Here is a 24864-nt window from a genome sequence, read left to right on the forward strand (position 1 = left end):
AAAGATACTGTAACTACGATGATGAAGATTTTCTTTCGAAATCGACTTGTGAAATTGCTGTAAACGCAACGATTCGTGTGTAACTTTCAAAAAGAAAATATATAAAACTATCTGTAAGGGAAAAAATAGCTGGAGCTAGATGGCACATTCGTGCATAATTGATTTGTGCCAACTTAGTTGTCATAATAGCACTGCCCGGAGTAAACCGGGGAAGAATTTATGCGGAACCTGTTTTTGGCCGAGCGAGACAGGTAAATTGGTAGTTATTAGCTCGCCCGCGGGCCGATGCGTATTGACGGGATAATTTCCGACGACCCAAAGTCCGCGTATCGAAAGGCTTTTGACGCCTTGTCGATTAATTTTAATTTCGGGATCATTCACGTCGCGGAGGGGAAAAAGTAGAACGGAGTTACTGTCATCTCATTTTTTTCTTTTTTGTAAAGACGCGATTAAAAAAAAAAAAAAAAAACGTAAAATGTATTGAATTAATTTGGCTGATGTTTTTCATTCGGATCCATGACGCAATCTTTGCACGATCGCGAGGAAGGATGCAGAAGCGCGCTTATGTTCCGACGTTGATTAGGCGGGTTGACAGGTTTACGCAGTGACGCACGGCTATATCGCCGCGTATCGTGTATCAGATGAGGAGTCGTTATGAGGCAGGAAGTGTTAATGATACCCCTGCTCATTCGCTGGACGCACGGCTGTAATTATCAGAGTTGGTAGGGAGGCGCGAGAAAGACGAGGAGGGTGACGCGGGAGAACGCTTTCTCTCTCTCTCTCTCTCTCTCTCTTTCTCTCTTCCGTTCCTCCGGGTTCGTCTTTCAACGTTGGCGTTGGAGTTGATAGTTATTAAACGAAGCGGAATCCCGAAGAGTGCCCGGTTCCGTTCCCTCTTTGTCCTCTAATGAGAACCCGTGACACACACTCACGTTGATCCACTGTTTGACCAACACTTTTCTCTCTCTCTCTCTCTCTTCGGTTCTTTCGCTCTCGCGTATTTTGCGCGTGGATTATGGTTTACCTCGATTGGACGAGCAAATAATCCGCGTTTTTATGTCCCATCGAAAGGGCCTTTCTCGGAAACGAGGAGGCACGGCCGTATGCAGTAAAGAAGAGAGAAAAGTGTTACGGATAAATGGGGGATTAACGCAACAACATTGGCCACGTTGTGCTCGTTCTTCTGTGCTCCCCTTTACTGCCCCGTAGTGTTCGCGGGAATGTGGCAAATTCATTACCGGGGCCCCACGGACTCTCGCTCGTCGGTATCGGAGGCAGGCCGCTCTTCTTGTTTGATATAATCGGCTGAATAATGATGGTCGAGCGCGCAAATAAACGTGTGCTTAACGCGCGATGGACGATAGGCATTATTGTGGAATTAGAATATCGTAGCCTTTGAGTGAAAGAGACAAATATAGCGAGTCATTGCTCGAGTTTAATTTAATCCGCGTGAATATAATCGTGGGACTTTTTTATTTAATTTGCGAGATCTGCTGAGTCAATATTTCTACATATGTCGTAAAATGTTGAACGATTTAATTAAGATAATGATGGAATTCGCTGCCATTTATTATTGCATCGCTGACACGTATCTTTGCATACGAGAATTTCGATTGTTTAAGCACAATATTTCTAGCTCAAATTTGTTTCCGCATCAAAGTTTTATATGCGCATATATAGAAGATTTATTTTATAACTTTAGAAATAATATCTATTTTGGAATAAAAAAAAATAATATTTTTTGATCCTGCGATCTAGAATTGATGAACATTGATATTTTTGACATTGAATTTTAGCATAGCTCAATCGGAGCTGATGTGATAAATAATATGTGTGATCTCTTTAGCCTTCTTTCTTCCAAGGTCACTGTCAGTTCTTCGCCGCGTGCGCGCGCGAGAGAACAAAGATATATATAATATAATATAATAAGGAAGATCGTTAAATAACGCATAGCGCGTCACGGACGATCCGTGTGACACCCTTGAAACAATCGAAACGGTCGAGGAGAGAGATTATTACTCTTAATGATCACTAGTTATTCCTTTGAGTGGCTCTGATTCGTCCTCCCTTCCGTCCTCCTCCGGCACCTTCTCCTCCTAGACGGTCAACGAAGATTGTGTTGCATGTATATGTGCGCGCGTAAGTTTCATCTCCCGTGTATATATATATATATATATATGCATATATACATATGCAAACGATGAAACACACACGCTCATCGTCACCATATACGCACATCACTTTCGTCCCGTCTTCTCAGTGGGGCTCATTTGCGTACGGATTGAGATAGTAGTGCTTCGGTATACCGTCGCGATGTGTGTTTTTGTTTAAATGTGTGACCCGGCGTGTGTATATGCGCGAGATTCTGATTGCCGGCCGCTCCCAAGTCCCCAGTGATCGTCATCGCGACGGACACTCATTATTTAATTTCAGCATGCCACTATGCTTTAATCCTTTGCGCCGGGAATTACTCTGACCGTGATGCTAATGGAGAGCATTTATATGGTACTCAATACGCGCAAACAGCTCTCAATTGAAGCGAACTTTCTGTGACTCTGTAATGCGAGTTAGAATGTGTTACCTATTAGCTTTTTATTTAAATAGAGCAGTATTGTAGTCCGGGAAAAGTTTCATATATATTTCCAATTTATTTTCATTTCCACTTGAAAATATTCCATGTTTTCTATACGAATCGAATTTATCGATTAGAAGTCAAATATTTCTCTGTGCTATGAAATGTAGAACTTGATAGAATGTGTCTATGGGTTTTATATTTTATAATTTAAATTCTACTATAATACATAGGATACATATTTATAGTTAAATTAATCGGATTGCAAGAGATATGTTGAAATGTCATCTATATAAAATATGCCGAATGCTCTTTCTCAAATTAAACATCAAAATTATTCAAAGCATTCCTACTTTCGAATTTGTAATGCATTCTTTTTAAATTTGCTGCTTTATCGATTGTTACAAATTTAAAGAGCCTTTAAACTTTCATATGTGATTCTTCATATGTGAGAACCACTGACCTTAAGATTGTCACGACACATGCTGGAAATTTGTTCGGCGAGAATTTACGAGCGAGTTTCCGTGTCAGACCCATGGACTCTGGTGGTAAGTACGTATAAGTCTGTATAACCTGGCAGCCATAAACTCGCATTCGAGGACCGGTGAACAGAATAATCGGGAATGTCGTTAGTTAACGCGTTCAGGAATTTTAACGACTGTTTCCAAAGATGCGCGCGCGGAAAAATGCAATTTGTCACGTTGCGGGTTGTTGGTCCAAGCCGCGTTATTGAATAATGATTAGTGATCGTAAGCAGAATCCATCGTGCGGAGTCATTAAATTATAGTCTAATGTTATGATATTATGAAACAATAATTATATGGTCGTTTTTGTCATTATTATATGCAGAGCAGCGACTTTGCGAAATTAGGTTCTGCCAGTGATCTGCATTAATTGCTGATTGAACCGAATTAATGTAGAATTTCAAATGGTAAAATTATACTGGCGCGCGTTCTTGTTCACCCTCGTGGGATTCATCAGAGAGCGGGGTAATTCGTGGACTACCGCGGCGGATAAATCTCGGAGGTGGAGTTAATACCACCGAGGAGAGGATCTGCGTAGTGCCATAACTGACCGTTACGCGAAGTATGCACAACGGTGCATTCCGCGTGTGCGTGCTAGCGCGTTCTCACGTGGTTGACCACCGCACACGTACGTGTATAGGAAAACACGTCGTGAACGTGGGCGTGCATTCCTGCCTTCGCATTATCTCTTCTTGGCTCTTTCTCTCTCTTCTTCTTTTCTCGTTTCTTTTGCCCCTTTCTCTCTTTCTCTTTCCTTTTCTCTCCTCTCTTCTCTCTCGTCGACCGACCACGTACGAGGAGGAATCCTCTCCTCTTTTTATTCCTTATCCAGACCCGTTATCGTCGATACCATGGGCCGAAACGACTGTTTCACACCTCCGCTCGCGCGGGAATTAGGAAATAAATTAGCGGCCGGGCTAATTTCGTTATCTCGTTCGATGACCGCCCCACCCCGCTTAAGACGTCAAGGCCTGATGTTGGAGAGGGTTTCGAGACCCGACTCGAGGACACGGTCGTGTCCCGATGCATCGCAGGATCAATGGCTCTGCTCGCTCGCGCAAACTGCGACTTCGTTAAAAACAGGTCAATTCCGATTAAAGCGATGGCGAGGACCTTCTCGCCTTCGAGAAATCGCGATGGTCACTCTTGTAATTAACCCACGGCGAGATGTTTCTGGAAAGTGGCGTGAGCAATGCCATCATTTACTCCATTATTTATTTCATCCTAATGCGCTACGATGTCTTGCGATTATGCGATTAGGGGTAGTAACCCATCATAGATACACGTTATAAAACGGTAACAATTGAAAGTAGTTTTTTTTATAATAATTTAAATAATGTATCGCGTCTCATTTAATCGTGTTTATGAAAATTGATGATACTATACACAGGAATTTATTTATGAATTAATAATTATATATTTTATTAGCATACACTGAAAAAAATCCATGTACTTTTACATAGAAATTACTAGGTCAGAACTGGAAAAGTTACCTGCTTATCATTGTAATTTTTTTCCATTTGTTTTAAAGTGAAAATACATATTAATGTAAAAATACATGTAAAATATAGGTAAAATTATTATTTTTATGCAAAAATCATATGTAATTTTAAATTTACCATTTTTACTTTATTAGAATTTTATTTTATAAGTATTTATCTATTTTATTTATAACATTATTTTATAGCATTTATACATTCCTAACATTTCCTATGTGTAATTACATGTTCAGTGAAATATTTTTAATCTTGAAAATATTTAAGAATATATATATTTCGTATGAAATTACATATAATGTAATCTTTCATGTAAGTGTCAATATTGCATGATTATGCTGGGTCGGAAAAAAACCTAGCTTAATCATGTAATATTACATAAATATTTTTTTCAGTGTACATTAATATTGCAAAATATAAGTAATATAAGAAACATAGACCTTTCAATTTTAATTTAGATTGAAAAATAAAAATGTGATTTTATCAAAATTAATAAGTAATTAAAATAATTTAGGTATCTGATATTTGTCGAAAACTTGTACTGCAACTCTATAAAAGTTCAAGACTGAGAAATTATATTTACATGTTATTATCGTGTGAGATTAACACCGAGAATGCAAACAAAGTGATACATCGTGTTCAAAGTTCGAACTCAAAACATTAAATATCGGCTCAAAGAGTCACCTGCTCATTCGACTGACTTTAATATCCTGCGCGATGTTCGGTGTAAGCAGATTCCCCTCGTCTCTTTCTCCCTCAGAAAATGTTAGATGTCAGGGATCACGAGGAAGTCGTAATTTCCACGCGAACGAGACAGACCCGAATGAATTGACGACGGCTTATCTCGCGGCTCGGCCACGAAATCGCTTCGTACGCGTATCGGACAAGATAACGGTGCCGGCGTATCGATAAATTCCGCTAATTAATTATTGACGTGTCCCAGGGCTATTTTTACGCTCATTCGGACCCTCCGCACGCGAAAACGAACGATTCCTCCTCCTCCGCTCGTGTCCACCTTTTATTTCGAATTCTTTTCTCACCGACAAAATTACGGAGTTGATTTTCGCGTTCGCTTTCCTTCGGCTAAAACGAAATCTGAGATTTTTATCAAAATAATCTCTCTATATATTTAAATAATAGTTTATAAGAATATAATTTCTGATTAAAAATTTAGAGATAATTTTTTAGTTAAAAATTCAATTTTACAAGAACTGATTTTTATACTTAACTTAATCACACATACAATTGTTAAGATCTTGATTTTTAATAAGAAATATTAGATTTAATTAATTTTCTCTATATACCAATAACATGCTTTACGTTGTAAAAAGTAATTAAATTTTATCTGGCGTTTGTGTTTAATATTAAAATCAACTGTATATCGTTCTAATCAAAGATATTGAAGGATTATGGTCATATTGGAATGCTTAATCTCAAAGATACGTGTGCAAAACGTCAGATCCGCGTGTGACTAGGAGCAGGTGTTTCTTCGACACCTGTGTCATTCAGTGTAGTAAAAAGGTAAGGTTTAATGAAGCAAATACATTTTATGAGCGATAGGGAGATGCAAGTATCTATATGTTAAATATTTTAGATGACAGTATTAATTCATGTAATAACCGTTCTCCAAATTTTCGATATACTTTATATTCGATACACTCGATTGTGAAATTATATTGTAGATGCATCTGTTGGTCGTTTGAAGAATTATTAAGTTATATTAATGAATTTGCATTCTAATATTCGCAGAATTGTTTCAACTGCAAATCTATTGATTTGTCCCTTTCTTTTTTTATTTTCTCTTTGATGCAATTGATCATTGCGCATTTCATCTAAAAATTCATTATTTTAATTATTATTGTCTATTGGATGTTTTCATTGTTCAAACTTTTCGGGGATCAATCATGGTCGTATATCAATTCTTTAGTATTGGTTTCATTTGATTACTTTCTTATAGCACTTTATCCAATAAGGATACGTTATTACTCTAACAAATATCTGGATCAAGCGCGCTTTAGCGACCTCAAACGCCCTCGCAGGTGACGAGTCACTCCCAGCATCGAATCTCAAGGATGCATCGGGAGCCAGAAGGTGGAGTCCGCTGTCAGGTACTTGATTTCTCGGCATCTCACGAAGAGGTGGAGAGGTCTTCGACCGGTAGCCTAAGTCAAGGAGCCGTCCTTAAAGAGGCACCGGGGTCATTAGCGAATGGAGCATTTATCCTTGTCCTTCGCTCTTTCTCTCTCTCTCTCTTTTTTTCCCTCTCGCCGACTCTTTCTCTCTTACAACGGGTGTTCGCACTTGATTCGCCGTCGGTATCAACGGGTGCCAGGCAGGAAGACTCGTATTATCGAGTCAATTGTCTCACATCCCCCTCCCCCGTACAGTTCAGCTGACTATAAAATCATTATCACCCATCCACCACCACCAGCAGCTATCTCTTTCCCTTCTTTCCTCTCGTCGTTCCTGTAGCCGTTGCTTCTCGGTCGACGTTGAACGCTCGATTATCCCATTAATACGACGAGTCCGTGCGTCCATCCGTCCCGGCGGATCTTTAATTATTTAAATGCAGAGAGAGAACCGCGGCGGAGACCCGGCATGAAGTACCAGAGCCCCCTAAAGAGACAGGGGCGGATTTGCGAAGATACGTGACTTGGTCGTGTTTGGATGCTATGTATATCTTTGTGAGATCTTCGATCATCACCAACTCTCATATGATGCAGCAAAAATAATTACTCTTGCTTTGCCCTTTAAGTGATCCTAATTAATTAATATCCATCTTAAATTGCTTAATTTCTTTTTAAATACACGTTATTATATTTGAATTGAATACCAGAAATGCTAACATATATCAAGTAGTTTGCAGTAGTTATTGTGAATTTAAGAAAAATCTGATACTTGTCGTCGGCAAGCCAATTTATCATCTTTGCGCGTGATTGCTTGCGATTAAAGACTTTGTGACGCAAGAATCTGCTTGCCATCGAAGCTTATTTCCTCTAATCCGCCCCTGCCCAAAGTGTCGCAGGCTAGGCTCAGTGGGAACACGAGTAATCCTTAGTGACAAGTGGGCTCGAGGCAACGGTGTATCCGGTAGCACTTTGGTATTTATCTCTATAAATACGCATCGGCGTTGAGCATCGTTGACCCTGGCGCAATAACGTACATCTATTCCGTGGTTCAAAGTTTCAACGGATTCTCGTTAGGCTTTATCCGACGAGCGAAGAGAGAAAGATCCCAGGGTTTTGAACATGAATTAAAATACAGATTCCACGTTCGCCGAAATATTTTCGTTGCAGAGTAGGCGAGTCGTAAGTGAAATACTGCATATGAGATGATTAGTGGCGCGTCATCGGATTCCGCTTAACGCGGAAGAATAAATCCGAGTCCTTTGAGGCGATAAATATGGGATTAACCAACACCGGCGTCGAGTGTTATGACTGTGCGCTTTGCCGTGACCATAGCTGGCGGAGACTGACCGATTGCGACTATCATTAAGCGACGACTTAATGAGCCAGGCGCGCCGGACGTGGGAAGTAGCCTATCGCGCAGTAATTACCTCACTTCAATTATTAGACGATTACCATACGGTAATGGGGATCGAAAATGGGAGTGGACGCGACGCGCTCTCACGTCAGATAATAATAGATTTTTCCTGTTGTTTGTATTATGTTCACGGTATAATACGCGCATTTCTGTAGTTTTTAATTGATTGTGCTCTCTTGTGGAAACAAAGTTAGCGCTTGATTTTAAAAGCGACTCTGATGATTGAAAGGCCTGAATTTTTTTAAATCTATAAAGATGCTTTTTATTTGTACTTTTATACGATCACTGAATAATAATAACATCTTGGGATACACATTTAATGCTTTTATTTAAACTTTTATTTATTAATTACTAATATTTATTTAGTGAAATGAGAATGATATTTAAATTTTTAATCGAGCGTATTAGGATTATGAAAAAAATCAGGCTCGTCTCAGTGTTTTAATAAGACGAGAATCGTGAATCTCAATTCACCACGAAGATTATTATTATTCGCTCTCTAATTGCACGACTCGGATCCGTGTCGCCGTTACAAAGTCAACCGTAAGAAAGAGCGGATCCTTCGAAATCTTTCCGGAGGGTAGCCCACCGGCAGGAATGTTACGGCACGGTAATAAGAGATTTCAGCAAGAGGGATTAAAAAGGAACGGTAAGGAGACACCCCTTGTAGCGCGTCCTCCCTTTCGCCATCTTTCCCCGTTCGGTTCTTTCCTTTTCAACGGACGCCACGTCGGCGGATTAGGTCTCGTTAAGATATCGCGAAGTCGTTAAAAATAATTGTCAGTCGGATAATTAAGGAGGGCGAAAAAAAAAACCTCGTCGAAGGCAGATGTCTTCGCGACCAGCGATTTTCAGTTCGCTCCGTCGTGTTTTGTCGAGCTGCCGCGTATATTTGTCTTCCTCACCCAGCTCACCCTTGCTTTTTATTCCGTCTTTCCGCGTAACGCTCTCTCGTCGAGCTTCGCCCTCGATCTGCTTACGCTCCTCGTCTCCTTATCCGTATTTTGTTGGCACATCGTTAGGGAGTAACCTTAGGGGGTTCGTTTTCTCCGTCAGGAATTGTGGACGAGAGTGGTTGGGCTCGACTAACGGTGCAACGGTGCGCGGCTTGTTACCCGCGTCTCACATCAGACGCGGCCAGAATCATACCTCTTCGACACGGAGAACATGCCGCCTCACATTATGCATGCGCGCACCTTGCGAACCTAACTTATACGCGGACGTCGCAACGTGATACAACTTTAATGCCCTCGTCCCCGGAATGTACTCCGCATGGAAAAGTTACGCTCGACGATTCTCTTTCTGTCACGCAAGGAGATTGACCTTGTCGTGAAGCGGCTTTCTTGGCCTATCGAATAGCAAGATACGACGTCTTAATTGATTTTGTGTCGGTTTGACAGAAATAATTCAATAATGCAAGAGAATGTAGAAGAAGCATAAAAGAAAAAGCCTTTCTCTGTTATATGTCTGATTTTGAGAGAATAATCATTTATCGATCCGAGGAAGCTTGCAGACGATAAATATAGCGTTTCTTTTAATTAAAGTGAAGCTTTCAATTTTCCGTTTAATAACTTTATGACGATCTTAAAAGATATTGCAGTTATTTCTTTCATTTCAAATATATAATTTATTAAGATATATTAAATAACATGTTTTTTATTGAAATTTTTTTGATAATTATTTTAATACAGTACAGTTAAACATTATTTTTTACCTTGAGTTGTAACGTTGAAAGCAAATCATAAAAATATCTTTTCAAACTTCGATATAATTTTCCCGAAAAATATCGCTTTCGGGATGTAAGATAAGAAAAGTGGAAACGTCTGCTCGAACCGCGAACTCTTTTCTCGATAGGCACCCCCAGGCAGGGGATTGGCCGACGGGAAGGCATTGTAAATATTAATGCGGCGGGCACGGGCAAAGGAAAATATTTGAATAATAATTACTGAGGCGCCCCCTCGGTCCTTGTTACGCCCTCGTATAATAAAAAGGTTCACCGAAGAAAGAAGGCGCACGCGACGACGGGGTCGCGACGAGAATTTTCTAATTAGGAGGATTCAAGCCGACCCTGCAAACAATACCAGAAGTACCACTTCCACCCGTTCCCGAGAAGGTACTCGAGGACTTCTGAGGAGAGAGATTTTAATATCCAAGACCTCGGCGTTTATTATCGCCTCTTATTATCGTCGCAAAAAGAAATAACGAGATGTATGTCAGAATCCTTTAGAATCGGACAATCTAACAATAATGAGCATTGGAAAACTCAAGCAATTAATTATTTGTCATTTTCATTATTGTATTTCTATCATTCATATTAAAGTGCGAATATAAAAGTACAAATAAAAATATCGAAATTTATAAAACTAAATTTGAAATTATAAAAAGAGATAAATAATCATTTATCTAGCAATTTAAATCTTCAGTAATATAATATGAAAGTGTATTTCTATGCAGGATGTTATTACGATTTTCTGATTTTTTAAAGATTATCGCGACCTTAAATTGAAGCTAAAATATTTTCTAATCATCTAATAAAGAAAAGAGAACACATTCGATTATAAATTTTCTTTGATTCTAAACTAAAGCATGAATACAGTTTCTTATGAATATTCAGTAGCTTTAAATTGAAAGATATACATGTATATGACGATATACACGCAAGTATACCTATCTATACTATAGACTGACAGTTAGCATCGAGCATCACTATAGTATTCTAATACTATAGTACATCAATACTCGATGTTAAACATTGATTCGCGTATTAGATAATGGCACAGGGTGAAAGTAATTACGGGCAACGGAGGGCGCGAAAGTAGGACATTAGTGTTATATTCTGGTGCGATTAAGAAACCTTATCGCGGTGGCGATACGACGGAAATAATTTAAATTTATCATCTATGCATCGAATAAGATTAGATTTACTCATAAGATGTTACGTAAGCAATGTTTTTTACGTATAATAATTTATTAATTCATAATATTTGGCAAAGTTATTAATGTGTAATATTTGAATATAAACTCTTGATTTGTATAATCTGAAATGGTTAAATTAGTGACAATAATTGTCGCTTTATTTTTTTTTCACAATATACTTTCATATGATTAAATAATAATATATTATTTTATTTTATTTTATTTTGTTGTTATAATTAATATATATGAGTTTTATCGTAATTATATTCTTCCTTGAAAGTTGTAAGAAAAACAAGTAAAGCATAAATAATTTGTAAAAAATTATAAAAATCTATCCAATCTCGATTTTCACTTTTGTTTAATTAATACTATTATAATTTTTTATATTAGTTGTTAAAATTGTATAAGTGTATATTGTTGTAGATTGGGTGTACAATATATACGAGGATAAAAACTAGGGCATTAAAGTTGTCAAGTTGGATTAAGAAACCTTATTATAATCCAGGTCGTTCATACAATTATTAGATTCATCAGAACTCGTTAGGTTTAATCTAAAAACGATCTATCTTTTTTAAATTCTAAATATTATTTCAACAAGAAAAATATAATATACGAGTTCCATTGTAACCGTTTAATTACAAAACGAAATTTAAAAAACCAAAATTAAATACATGTTCTTAATATATTGTAGATAAAAATTGTAGAATATTCAGCATAATACGTTTTTCACGACACGCATATAACAGATATCATAGTTACATAACTTATTTAATAATGATACTTATAATTGAAGAAACCAAGGAACACATGCGGTCGAAAATATTCTCAATTAGAATCTCTCACAGTTAATAACACAGACCAATATTATACAAGGATTACGTAGTGCTTTATCCGCTTCCTAACGATCCAAATTGATATAGTCAACATAACGTGCTCGGGGAACAGGACCTTGAAAATTAATTAGATACTGTATGCCATTAAAAATATACCCTATCGGCAATTAATGTTGCAAATCGGTCGCGTATTTTCTCGACTCGCAAATCGCATTAATTACCTAGTAGTTACGCGTCTCTCATGAATTAATCGAAGGTCGCGCGTGCGTAAGAGCGGTTTTATCGATGGAACAATGATGATCGAGTAAACGTAATGCGTAACGAGCAGCCAGCGGCACGTTCAAAGACTCTGCACGGAATAAATCAAGACGGGGTTCATGGCGCGAGCGTGGTTTTGCTTCCTTCCCGCTGACTCCCCGACAGTCATTAGGATAATCAACGAATTAGCGTTTCCGCGCTAAGGACTGGATAAGGCATAAGGAGTTAAGAGGACAAAGTGCGTCTCGACACGCGATCCCACCGTGCCGTGCAGGTACAAAACACATTCGCGCCCCCTCCCCTTTCTCCCCCGATGTAGATACATTTTTCGATCAAACCCACCCGGAATTTGCGAGATCGCGTGCGCCATTTATCTCAAAAAGATTCACACAATTGTCGATTTTTATTTTTGCATTATTATTTATGCGCTCCACGAGTAAAAAGTAAAGATTTATTTTTACAATCGAGCCATTGACTCTAAAAATTGCATGTTTTTAAATATTTAATAAAAAATACGCATATTGCAAGAAAATATAATACAAAAATTGACGAATAGTGAAAATAACAAAATATATCTCTTTCGCAATTCTGAATTAAATTCGAAATATAATAAAAAAAAAAGAATTATCTCAGATATGTACATTTTTCAATAATTTAAGAGAAAATAGCACGTGTGTTGTAAATCTCTTATATATAAAACTCTTCGAAAATACCGTGACATATTTGATATTCTTAAAGCTTGTTTATAGCGATGCAGGGTGCGCGAATGTTAACATAAAACGGCAGTGTTGTTTATGTTTATTTCGATTCCCCCGAGGCATAAATTTCCGCGATGTGCATTCTCGATTGTTTGCAGGTGCGCTCACGCACCGTCGTGTAACCACCGAACGTATAAGATTCATTCGGCGTGTGTCCTCAGAGATCCATTTCGCAGATAAGACAACCCATGTGGTCAAGGAGCTTGACTATCTCATCGCTTTTCACGCCTTGAGATCAAATCGCCCTTCTCGTCGCTACGTAGGGTGCATTCGCGTGTGAAATTGGGTAGAACGAGTGATGGACGCTTTAATTTGCTCTAATTAAACGCTCCTTAACTCCGGTCGGAAGAGTCCGTCATTGTGATCATTGTCGCATAACCGAAATGTGTGTATAGATGTCCATCAAATTGTTTATGTTCAATTTTTCCGCGTCATGTTGCGTAAGTTTTTATTACAAAATTAATAAAATTATATAATTAATTTACACACATATTTTTACAGGAAATAATATATATATATATATCGACATTTCAATATCTCGTGATGCGAAATAATTGAACGATTTGTAATGTTGTGTTGTGACAGTTTTTCCTTCGAGACGTAGATTTTTCGTAAATCTAGGTGGCGATCTAGTATTTAAGAGCTCGTCAGCTTTAAGCTTTTAAGCACCTGACCATAAAGTCACTCGTAATTGTCCCGGCGAATCTCGACGCTCACCCTCGCCGTCAGACATGCAAATAACTCGGGGTTAGTTAGCTAATGGGGTTGGCAGGGTCGGCAGCTCGGCTCGAGCGAGTTCATTCATTAAGGGTTGATGGCTTAATTGCCAGCTCGCAGCATCACGGCCGCCCCCGAGTCGGGCCACCACCGAGACATCCTACACCCCGACTCTCCTCTCTCTCCTCTTTTTGCGCCTCTCTCGTGCCTCCTCTCCTCTCTTGTGCCATCAGCAACAGGTTGCGTCAGGAGCCAGGAGTTATCGGTAAGCCGACGATCCAACTCGTTTGCGCCCCGAATCAAGCGAGCGAGCCGGCATTAATTAATTGTCCCAGCTTGTTCGTCGTACCGCGACGGAAGGTCCTCCGCCCTTCCGGCTGGGGTTAATTGTCGAGCACGTCGTTAACGCGATCTTTTCTGCTCTTTCAACCGAGGAGAGATCCCGTGGTCCTCCCTTCGCGATAACTTTTAAAGGACTTGCCGTGAGTTTCAATTTCAACACCGCGCGATTCGTCCCATTTACAATTCAAAGCGCGTTTCTGGATTTATATTTTTTCTACGCATACATTTTTATTGGAATTAAAATTATTCTAGTTTCTTTATATGTGTAATAATAAGCAGCAAAAAATATATCGTATTGTATTGTATTAATTTTATTCGAATTGGTATTAATGATGTCAATGCATCTATTATTATTCTCATTAACTTGGTGTTAATATCCTAATTTGCAATAAGTATATCTATCTAATTAAAGCTCGGTCCTGTATTCTAATATGTTAATTCACATATGCTACATTCAAAATTTTTGAAATTTATTCACGTTGCTCCGAAGAAATATTTTAATATCTTTTAATAATTTCATATATGGAAGAAAGACTTCTCTAGTTAAGAACTCTAGCGAGTACTTTACGTTTCAGGACATTCGTTCTCAACGATACGTATTCATTGCACACGATATTCCCCTCTTCTTGCTCTGCTCCTTTATTTTCGTTGGCAAGTCCGTGTCGGCAATTTTTTTTGTTTGTTTTACGCGGAGGTAACGACTATACGAATTTTCGCCATTTGTATGCGACACGGCTCAACCGTCAACGTGGGTCGACATGAATTATCGTAAGTGTCAGGCCCTACGACCCGCTCGTACGAACGGTTTAATTTAAAGTCGCCAGTTTAATTCCTGGTAGAAACCGCATTTGCAACAGTAGCTCGAATAGAGACAGAGAGAAAGAGTGAGAGGAAAAATGAGAGAGATAGAAAGAAGGCTTTTTCGATTCAAATGCGCCGCTCCTCTCTTGCTGTTCGCATTGCTATGGAAAGTTCGTTCGCCATGACTTTTTAGCGTCATCACTTTTTCGCGTAAAAAAAAAAAGATATGACTCAAGTCGAAATTTTTCTCCCGCTTTCGGCCCATGTTCAACCTACTTTGATACTTTAAACAGTCGGATTATTTTATTTCGAAGCTATCTTATTTTAATCTATAATTTTGTCGAAATTATTATTATTCAAAAGAACTTTTATAATTGTAGTATTTTTCTCTTTTAAATTTCTAAAAAAAAATCCAAGTTATAGCGCTTAGAAATAGCTTCTTAGAAAATAGAAATCAAACGATAAATTATATATGAAAATTATTTCGCAAAAAAAAAAAAAAAAATGAATCATTTCTTATCGTGAAGACTATAAGTATACGCTATAGTTTAGTAGCGGTAACTCGCTGCGAAATCTCGCGAGGAACTTAAGCTGTAACTTTGCTTCTGCCATTGACCTTATCGGGCGGTAGTATAAAAGAGAGATGTGCCGCGGATGAAAATGGCGGTACTTAGGACCATATCCAGAAATTGCCGTCTGGTCTACTTACACGTGCTGTACGTACACGTGCGTTTATAGCACTGTGTGCACGCCCGCATATGTGTGTGCGTGTGTATGTGCGCGTACGCGCAAGGAGAGAAGAATCTCGGGGAAAGACGAGGATGATTTAGTAATGAAGATATTAACGGACCGAAAGAGCGCCACACAGAATACTGAGATTCAACTATCTAACTGCTGACATAACTCACGTTTATGACTCCGCGGCGGCCGCTTCTTTCCGCAGCCCTCGACTAACGACGCTATCCCTGTTCCTTTTGCACTCCAGTTAGATGCCACGTAATTAATGCCGACGTCGCTTAAGAAAACCCAGAAGCTTATGCCTCATGCTAAAGTTACTTATTCGTGCGAGAATTCCTTATTGACGTATGTTCTTTTTAAAACTATGGGTATCTTTCTTCTTTACTTATTTATTTAGATCCTTTCGGTATTCAGCGATTTCGTTACAGAAATATTTCATATTAAAATAAAAACTTTCTGAGCCCCAAGCTTTAGCTTAATCCTTAAGAATATAAATAGATAACACAATCTTGAATCTTGCTTTGTTATTAATTTTATCAATGAATTTAGGAAATTTTATAAGAGATTTTATATGAAAATATTTGACGTTGATAGTGTCAAAACCGCAGGAAAGAACTTGAAATCCATCAAAAATATACAATATAATCAAAATTTGATGCGATAATTTCTAAAACATTTTCGATGACTTCTCTAATTACAGATTATTTTTAAACATAATTTTAATATTATCAGGCGCCGATGTAATTACGAATCTATCTGCGCGCATTTCGTGGGCGTTTCGCGCATAAGATAACTCACTACGATCTCTCGCGGCAGGAAGTTTATGGATATCGCGTCTCGGTGGCGCGTAGATCTTAATGCGAAGGACCGCCCTCTCCGTCGCGTTAACAGCGAGATGGGTCTAAGGGTCGTGACGGCACCGGGAAGGAACGGGGAGGCGAAAAGATCGGAGGAGCAGAGAATAGGTTTCAGTGGGGTACATTAGCGGAGTTATGCCCCCGAAGGCACGGCCCGCTATACGCTGTATATCTTGGTTATTTTTTATTACCGCTCCTGGCAACACACAACACACGTACAAGTATACTTGGAAAGAACGATTTTTCCATCTATCGAGCCCTCTTCCCTCATCGTCGTGCGAAGAATGAAGCTACGCGATATCCTCCATCATTATTTCGTCGTATATAAGTCGTTCATTGATTTACAATTATTGTAATATGGAATATTGTCCATAATTTATCAGTAATATATCTTTAATCTTTGCAAAGACGAATATAAGTTTATTAGTCAAATATTCATGACAATATTTTATTATATCTCAAATTAATATGTGTACAGTATACATATATGATATATCCATACACACACATAAATTGACCATGTGATATGCTTATGTCTGTATAGTTATTAAATTTTCACACAATATCAGCCTTCTAAGAAAGAGAATTTAAAATTGCATATTAAAAGAAGGTAATCAATTTGACAGATTCTAAATAACATTTTTTTGTTATAAAAATGCTTACATAATATCGCATCTAGAATATTGGAAACAATTTTTATAATGTTAAAGTAAGTGACGCAACATTAAACACAGTGCTGCAAAATCAATATTTTTTTTCTAGCGAACATTCGTCATTGCCATCGGGCCAATGGGACTCCATATGTCGGTTTCGAATCATGTTTTTCACGCGCCGTGTTCAGACACGGATGATAGAGGACATCTTAGGGGTGAGGGCTGTTTTTTATATTTATGGTACCGAGGTAGGGTGGTAGCCAGGAGGGTGGCGTTAATGCCTGCCCTTTTTTTACGTTAATAACCATGCGTGATACAGACGAGCGTAGTGAGAAGAGTCGGAATGAGGGGTGGGCGATCATTTCACGTGGGGTGGAAGCGGCATATTTCGTACGGACCGCTTCACACGCGGTGTGAGTGTGGTATTCTGTCGAACATTTTTTTGTGTGTAGATTTTTTGCTTATATATTTCGAATCGTCAGACTTTTTCGTGTTAATAAATCATCAATACATATAATACGGGAGAGAAATATAATTACACGTATATCTGAATTCGGTATATCAAAAGTATTTTTTTTTAATATTTTATTTACATTAAATATAAATGAAAAAAATATCGTTAAGATTATTGCTTATACATATATATAAACGCATTATGCTTTATATGAATATTATATGTAATACATTTGAACATTTTTAAACCAATACTTTCTTTTTCTTATTTTATTATTGTAAACCTACTTTTATACTTCAACAAACTTAATCCAATAATAGTTTAATAGAGAATTTTTTAACCGAATAATAGAAATTTATCATGTTATATAATTCGTGCCACGCACGAATAAACTTGTGACTCCGTTATACATAATCTAATGACGAGGTGGAACTGAGGGTTGCTATACCGCGAAGACCGAGTCGATGACAGGTCGAGCATCTCGAAAGCAGGGAGGCTTCGAATGACGGTGGAAACTTTTCGCGTTATTTCTTTATTTCTCCCGCGATCGTCATTTCGCCAAATGACTACGTTGCATACTACACGCTTGCTACAATCATTGGACAAGTAAAACTTTTATCGGCGGTTTCCACTGACCGCTTCTTGTTCCTGTGCACCCGGATAATAGCGGATACCCGAGCGAGGGATAATAAATATTAATATTTAAGAAGCACTTTGCGATTGTCTGTTGTAGCGACGTCGATGATTCGCAAAATTTATTAGCAAGCAAAAATATATCGTAAAGAAAACTTTTTCTAAAGTTTGCATATCCTCAATAATTTTAGATTATACACGATTGTACGTTTGTATATAGTTACATGTATCATTAAAGTAAAATATTTATTCAAAAAACAAAGAATAACAATCATAATTGTATTAATATTAAAATTCTTTTTATTATCATTCATTATTATGTTAAGACATATATACAATTATTATTGCTATCGTTCTTAGCATCTTTATCACCATAGTTATATATTAAAAAGATAAGCGTTAAATGTTTAAAGCAATATTTTTGTTGATAATAGAATTTCCTTCAAAATTAAAAAGAAGACGATAATATTATTAATTTGTTTCTTGCGGAATTATAAATGAAAGAAAAGATAAGTCACGTTCGCGTGTATATATGAAGAGCTCTTATTATTGATACGGCGGTAGAGAATCGACGGGGTGAACTCCCTCCCTACGTTATAGGGTTCCACGTATGCGCGCCGATTATATGCTCCTTTATTCTTCTTTGCATTGCGGGGGCATGTCATTTGCGGGTGTAGGGTGGGCGCAAGTGGGAGGCGACGAAAAAAATAGCTTCATGTCACGAGGGATCATTACAGACTTTTTTTTCTAGAGGGGTCGAAAAGTGGCAGGGTCAGGGATGACCCCTGACCTTGCGCACAGTGCACAGTGGTCGTTTGCTTTGACGATCGTGTGCAGTGAAACTAGTATTGAATCGTATATTAGTGCGTATAAAAGAATTGCACACGCCTTCATCATAATCTTTTTAGAGAAAAATCGTATATATATATATATTGTATGCATGCGTATATCGCAGCAGACAAAATTATTTTCTCGAAAACGATTGGACACGAGTTTATTCGAATTTACTTAGATGTTTCATAAATTCTAAACTCGTATGATACATAAAGTATCGTTTTCAACAAATTTTAATGGCAAAGATATACATATAATATTGAAGAAAGAATGAGTTAAAAAATAATTAAAGATACCTCTCTTATTTTTTATTGAAAAAAAGGAAAGAAATCGCTAGTAATAGGAAAATGCAGTAGATATGAATCGTTTGTGTCAGACATTAGAACCTGGCACAGGCCGATGCAACGAAATACAGCTAAAAAGTTTCGAAGCTTGTTTTTCAACGCTTGTTTAAATTTCTTTTCTCCTCGTTGCGAGCGTGTTAACGATGCTTTCTATTCGAGACGTTTATTCCCGAACGATTTAATCCCGGACGAGCGCGCGCGGACGACGAACCCGGGCCGGCGTGCCTCGCCGTGACATTTCGGTACACGTCGCAGAGTCGAGACAACGAGTCGCGATAGTCACGGAAGAGCATCCGAAGGACGTGGGGGCGGAGGACGAAGGCAATGCGGAAGAGGCGGATAGCCATTTCGATCGGATGTCGTTTTCACGCTCGGCGCCGTGTCTTCTCGAACTGTGCCACATTGTTTAGTCGATACGTCACTCTCGCGTGGATCGTCGCGCACCGAACACCCAAGATTCGCAATTCTCCGGAAGGATTGCGACTGCATCTTTCCGCGCGCGCACGTTTCCTCGTCTCTCCTTTCGTCTTCTCTTCGGTTTCGATTCGTCTTCGCAACCGTTTCGATCGGCGCGGCGGCGCGGACTTCAAAGCGAGGACGTCTCATTATCGGATTCTCCTTCTTGCTTGACACCATCCCCGCTTGGCGATCCCACCTGACTTTCCGCCCCGTTTCTCCAGTTTGTCGAAGAACTTACTCTTATACGATGGGATACCGTGACCGGGCGATAATGACAACGCTGGGTGTAATTGGATGCCCGTCAAGCGCGGTAACTATTTGAAATATCGTGCGAAATGCGAGTTCACGAATAGTCGCCTTGGGTGATATCTAACACGATCGTGGAATGTCATTATTGAATTTCTGCTATAATAGACACAATGGCAGAAGGTATAACTATATTAAATTTTAAATATATATTACATAATTTTTTTACATTTTCTAAATATTTTCGAATTAATCATTTTAACATTTCATCGATCAATTGTGTTGTTAAAAAATTGCAAATTATTTTGCAATAAATTTTGTTTATTATATAATCGAAACGATATCGAAAATAACCGAATATTGGATACCAGTTAAGGATATTAAATTGTATAGGCGTAACGTTGACGCATCTAGAAAAATCGAACCATAAGCAGGCATATAAATTATTGCAAAGCAATCGAACGAGTAGTTCTGTGTCCATAGAAGCAGTACGTTTATAACTATCGATTATACTATGTTTATCCCCCCTTTTTTTCTCCCTCACCTCGCATAGGCACAAGCTAGACTTTATTCTATAACCATTTGTCTATTTAAACTACATTTTGTTATAGCAAACTTTACGGTATGATTAAAATCCGAATATATTTGAATGATATATTTTAATCTATTCCGCATAAAATAAGTATTTTTCTATGTAGAAAATACTCAAATTATCAAATATTTATTATTAAATTTATGCTAGTTCTGAGAGATTTTAATAAATGGCAGAATTTTAAAATAAAATTGATATTTTCTATTTTTTCTCGGGTTTCTCGTTCGTGATTATTAGATCCAAATAAATCATCTTTTATATAGATATCATACACTGAAATATATTATATACTTAATATTAATAATATTAATAATCAATATAAAGCAGTAGACACAGAGAGAAAGAGAGAAGTATTCAGTTAGCTGTAAGATGTTTATCGTTTTCAAAACTTACGTTAAAAGACACTCTCTAATCGCGTGAATGTGATGCAAATAAAAAAATCATGATGCTCTCATTTGCATCGAAGGGCGACTGACTCGTATTTAAATAAAGAATCAGAAAGGTATATACCGAATCAAGATGGGAAGAGAGAAATTTAAAACAAGTATCAGAGTGTAATTTCAAGTTATCTTGAAGAAAAAATGATTCCACAGGCGAGGATTTGATTCGAAGTTAGGGCTAATTTTGCAGACAAGAAAAAAGTTGCGCGCGCGAATATAAGGCAGGAAAAAAACGCTTATATGTAGTTTGAAGGGGCTCGAAAAGGTGATCAGGATGCTAGGACCGGAGATGGTGTAGGATTTGGCGGACGTCCATGAAAACGAATTACAGCGATTTAAAGTTTCACCTTTTTTTGCCGAGATCGCCCTTTACCCGAACCACCCTTATGCTTTCTTTTCCCCCACGACGATTTTCCATGCTCATTCCGGGCGGCCCTTCGATCGGCCCAGCGGGTTGTTTCGAAGATGACAAGAGAAAAGGAAATATATATATATATATGTACATATATGTGTGTGTCACGCGGGGAGACAAATTCGTATCGCTAGGGGCGAAAAGTTTTCTTTCGGAACCCGCGCGCCAGGCGGTACGTCGTTCGTCCTAATGCGAAATTCTTCAAAGCGTACTGTAAATTCTTTTTGTTGGAAATTCGCGGCGTATATTTTGCGTTTGCTGAACTTTTTTACCTAATCATTGGCACTTTGATAAAATACATGTCCGATAGATCCACGTAAGAAACGCGTTGACGATGAAGTTAACGTGTATACTACTTAAAATTTCAAGCAAGTGTTTTTTTATTATTATTTCATTATTTCGAGAGATTCCACATTTAATTTATTAAACTTTCCATCAAAGAAAAATATTTACCGTAATATATATACATATATACATATATACATATTACGTGTGTGTAAAATCCATGTGCAAAGTCGTTATCATTAATTAGGTCTTATTTAGCATAAGACAGAGTAGTTTGCATTTTATCATTTAATTATATACGTTTATCAACCTCAGTCACATATCTCGTATAATGATATAAACTCGTTTAAATCGCGATTACATCGTGGCTCTATCGGACGGGGGAATACACTGATAACTTTGAATAATATTTATCGTACTGACCTGTTGATGGCCAGGACGCGACTGAGGTTGGGAGAGAGCCTGGCCTGCATGGTCTACTTGCACCGCTGAAACTGTCACAAGCATTTGGCATTTTATTCCATTGCGCTAGGCTTCGATGTATTTTTTTTTTTTTTTTTTATAAAAATGAGACTCGCGGATGGAGAATTCAGAGCGGGAATCGGAAGCGGTTGGATCGACATCTACAGAATCACGCATTGCCAAGGAACTCTACTTGGACTTGGAAGCAGGTCGAAGGGTTTCGCGAAACACCGTTCGATCGACAAACGTTTTGTTTTGTTCCTTGTATTTTGTTATTTTTCCCAATTTATACCCTGAAAAAACGGAATTACAGGCCAAACTCTCTCTCCGCCTCGACCATCATCACCTCCAATGCGTAGAATTCTTTCACAACTTCATTCAAATCGTCATAGGCAACACTTTCTACTTGGCTACTACTATTAGAAGATGTAGCAACACTGACACGTAATTTATTTATTAGCGCGTATTTCCCTGAAAATCTTGTACGTAGGGAAGAATATTAGCAAGACTATTATTGAGAATGAAAAATTTCCTATCTTACATAATATATATAATTTTGAAAAATTGTCAAATGTCAAATAAAATGTTACTGTCGAAAGCGAAAAAGGAACTTGAAATATGAAGTTTAAATTTTATTGATTCGCATTTGAAAATACATATTTGTCTGTTGGCATATATTTAGTTTAGATTAATGGCATATATTTAATGTTCTTAAATATATATTTGTCATCGTCGCAGCGTTGCTACATTTAAATAGATAATGCGGATGTCGAACGTCAAGCATCGTTTTCAACATCCTCCATGCATTAACATCAGCTATCTACTATGTTGCAAGCAAATAAATTGAGTGTGAAGTTCTTCGTTACAACGCTTAAATATGACCGGAGTCATGAGCGCTGACAAATAAATCGTAGATTTGTTAGAGTCTCTGATTTCTACGATCGCTAGCAATCAATCCTTCTCTTTGCGCAGACATTTTTACCCTTCGACCTTCGACTCTGAAGCGAGAAACGCTTTGCTTCGCCGGAATGGCAACGCTGTAGTTAAGTATCTGCATGCAACAACCTAACGTATAATTAAGACATAGCACGAACAACGTGTATAAAGTCTGCTGTTCGATGGATTGTATTAAATCAATTTTTTTTCTTAGATAGCGCGCTACTTATTCCTGTTTCAAATCGAATGTTTTATTTATCGAATACGTTATAAATTACAACATCTAAATAGATGTGTCATTAAAAGATTTTTTTAAAATTTTAATTTTTGTTTTCTCAAACTATAAAGATTATTACAAAAATAGATTTTCAAAGAAGAAAGCAGTTCATACCGCGGAGAATAGTTTCATCTTTTACAAATGCATACATGTTTGCAAATGTAATGATTATTGATATAATTATTGGGATAATTTTACGAAAATCTGGTTAGATTTGTCAATTTCCAATTTTTTTTCTCTATCTCGAGCAGATTAACAAGAGCGATTCGATAAGAAAGGGTGAGGTGAAGAGAAACGAAAAGAGCATTGGGATGACTCTTGTACAGCACGCGGCCGGATGATCTCGCGATGGAATTTGGTTAAACAGTCGTCGACGACGGTCGGGCTCGGGTGTTTAATAAAAATCGAAGTCGTTCGTTGCGGTCCTCTATGGTCTCCCTCGCCCTCTCACACGTTCTGCGGTCAAGAGGCGAAGCCAACTTGGGGCGCACTGTTCTCTCTCTCTCTCTTTCTGCTTGTACTCGTCTGCGCGTTCTCGCACACATGCTGTAAAATACGTGTCTCTCGATTTTGCACGTGTGCCCACCTACACAAATACACGCTCGCGCTCTTGTCTATCCCCATGTACGCTTGTTTGTGCGCGTGTTCACGTATGCATAGGCGTGTGCGCGCGCGTTGGCCACGAGTACGGTAGCGATACGTTTCTCCGACAAATAAATAAAACGAAACCGTAAGCGAGGGAATAAAATGTGATTTACAACGGTGGAAAGACAATGGCCGAGGCTCCGCACGATAATGTATGCGGATGGCGCGGACTGGTACCCGGGGATACTGACTTCTGATTGGTCGTGCCCCGACGCCACCGCTACAACGGAAAGCGATAAATAACTGCGAGCAGATAAAACCTTTCTTTCTCTCTGCCTTCGGGCTTTAGCCTGGGCGCTCTCGGCATCGAGCTTAGCACTTGCTCGGGGCGTGTTTCTATCTCTCTTTTTCTTTCTTTCTCTTTCTCTTCCCGATTCTCTGCTGCAACCCGTCCCGCCAGAATCCGTCCGTCTCCTTCTTTCCCTACTTCTTTCGTTCCTCGTGTGTTGTTCGTTGTTTCCCGCGGCTCACCTCCGCGAAGCGATTCGCAAGGACCATCCAGGACCATCTCGCACGACTGCTGCCACTATGTATGATACTTAGAGTCTCCTCTTTCTTCCGACTCTTTCCTTTACCGTCTTACTCTTGTCCCGTCCACACCCTGGATCCAGTTTTCCAAAAGTTATTTCCTCATTTTTAGAGATAAAGGAATTTCCGGAATTTAACGCGCGAAATCTCTAATTATTTTATTAATTGAAATATTTGTCACCATTCTCGGAGAAGCAATTTGCTGTTTTTGCATAAAGACAATTACGAAGAAATTCGTTCCGATGTATTAATCAACGCTTCCATCGGTGGCTGAATTGAAAGCACTAAGCAAGTTATCCATTATGTAAC

At 38.3% G+C, this 24864-nt stretch overlaps 1 protein-coding gene and 1 long non-coding RNA gene across 5 annotated transcripts in view; one reads left to right on the top strand and one right to left on the bottom strand.

Annotated features, from left to right (window-relative positions):
- The window catches only part of LOC114942112 (uncharacterized), a 167243-nt gene that overhangs the window by 41881 nt on the left and 100498 nt on the right, over positions 1–24864 (top strand). The window lies entirely within an intron of this gene.
- Positions 1–24864, bottom strand: part of zfh2 (Zn finger homeodomain 2) — a 133775-nt gene that overhangs the window by 7733 nt on the left and 101178 nt on the right. For 2 of the 4 annotated variants that reach the window (XM_085481446.1, XM_085481448.1), the window contains exon 7: positions 22131–22201. The exons of the other annotated variants lie outside the window; for them this stretch is intronic. In XM_085481446.1, the coding sequence (XP_085337572.1) occupies positions 22131–22201 (71 nt within the window). The remainder of the gene's footprint in view (positions 1–22130; positions 22202–24864) is intronic. 4 annotated transcript variants of the gene reach the window in all.

This window comes from Nylanderia fulva, unplaced genomic scaffold (assembly GCF_048542155.1).
Source record: "Nylanderia fulva isolate GAGA-0341 unplaced genomic scaffold, ASM4854215v1 Scaffold1, whole genome shotgun sequence".
In the NCBI taxonomy this organism is placed as follows: Eukaryota; Metazoa; Arthropoda; class Insecta; order Hymenoptera; family Formicidae; genus Nylanderia; species Nylanderia fulva.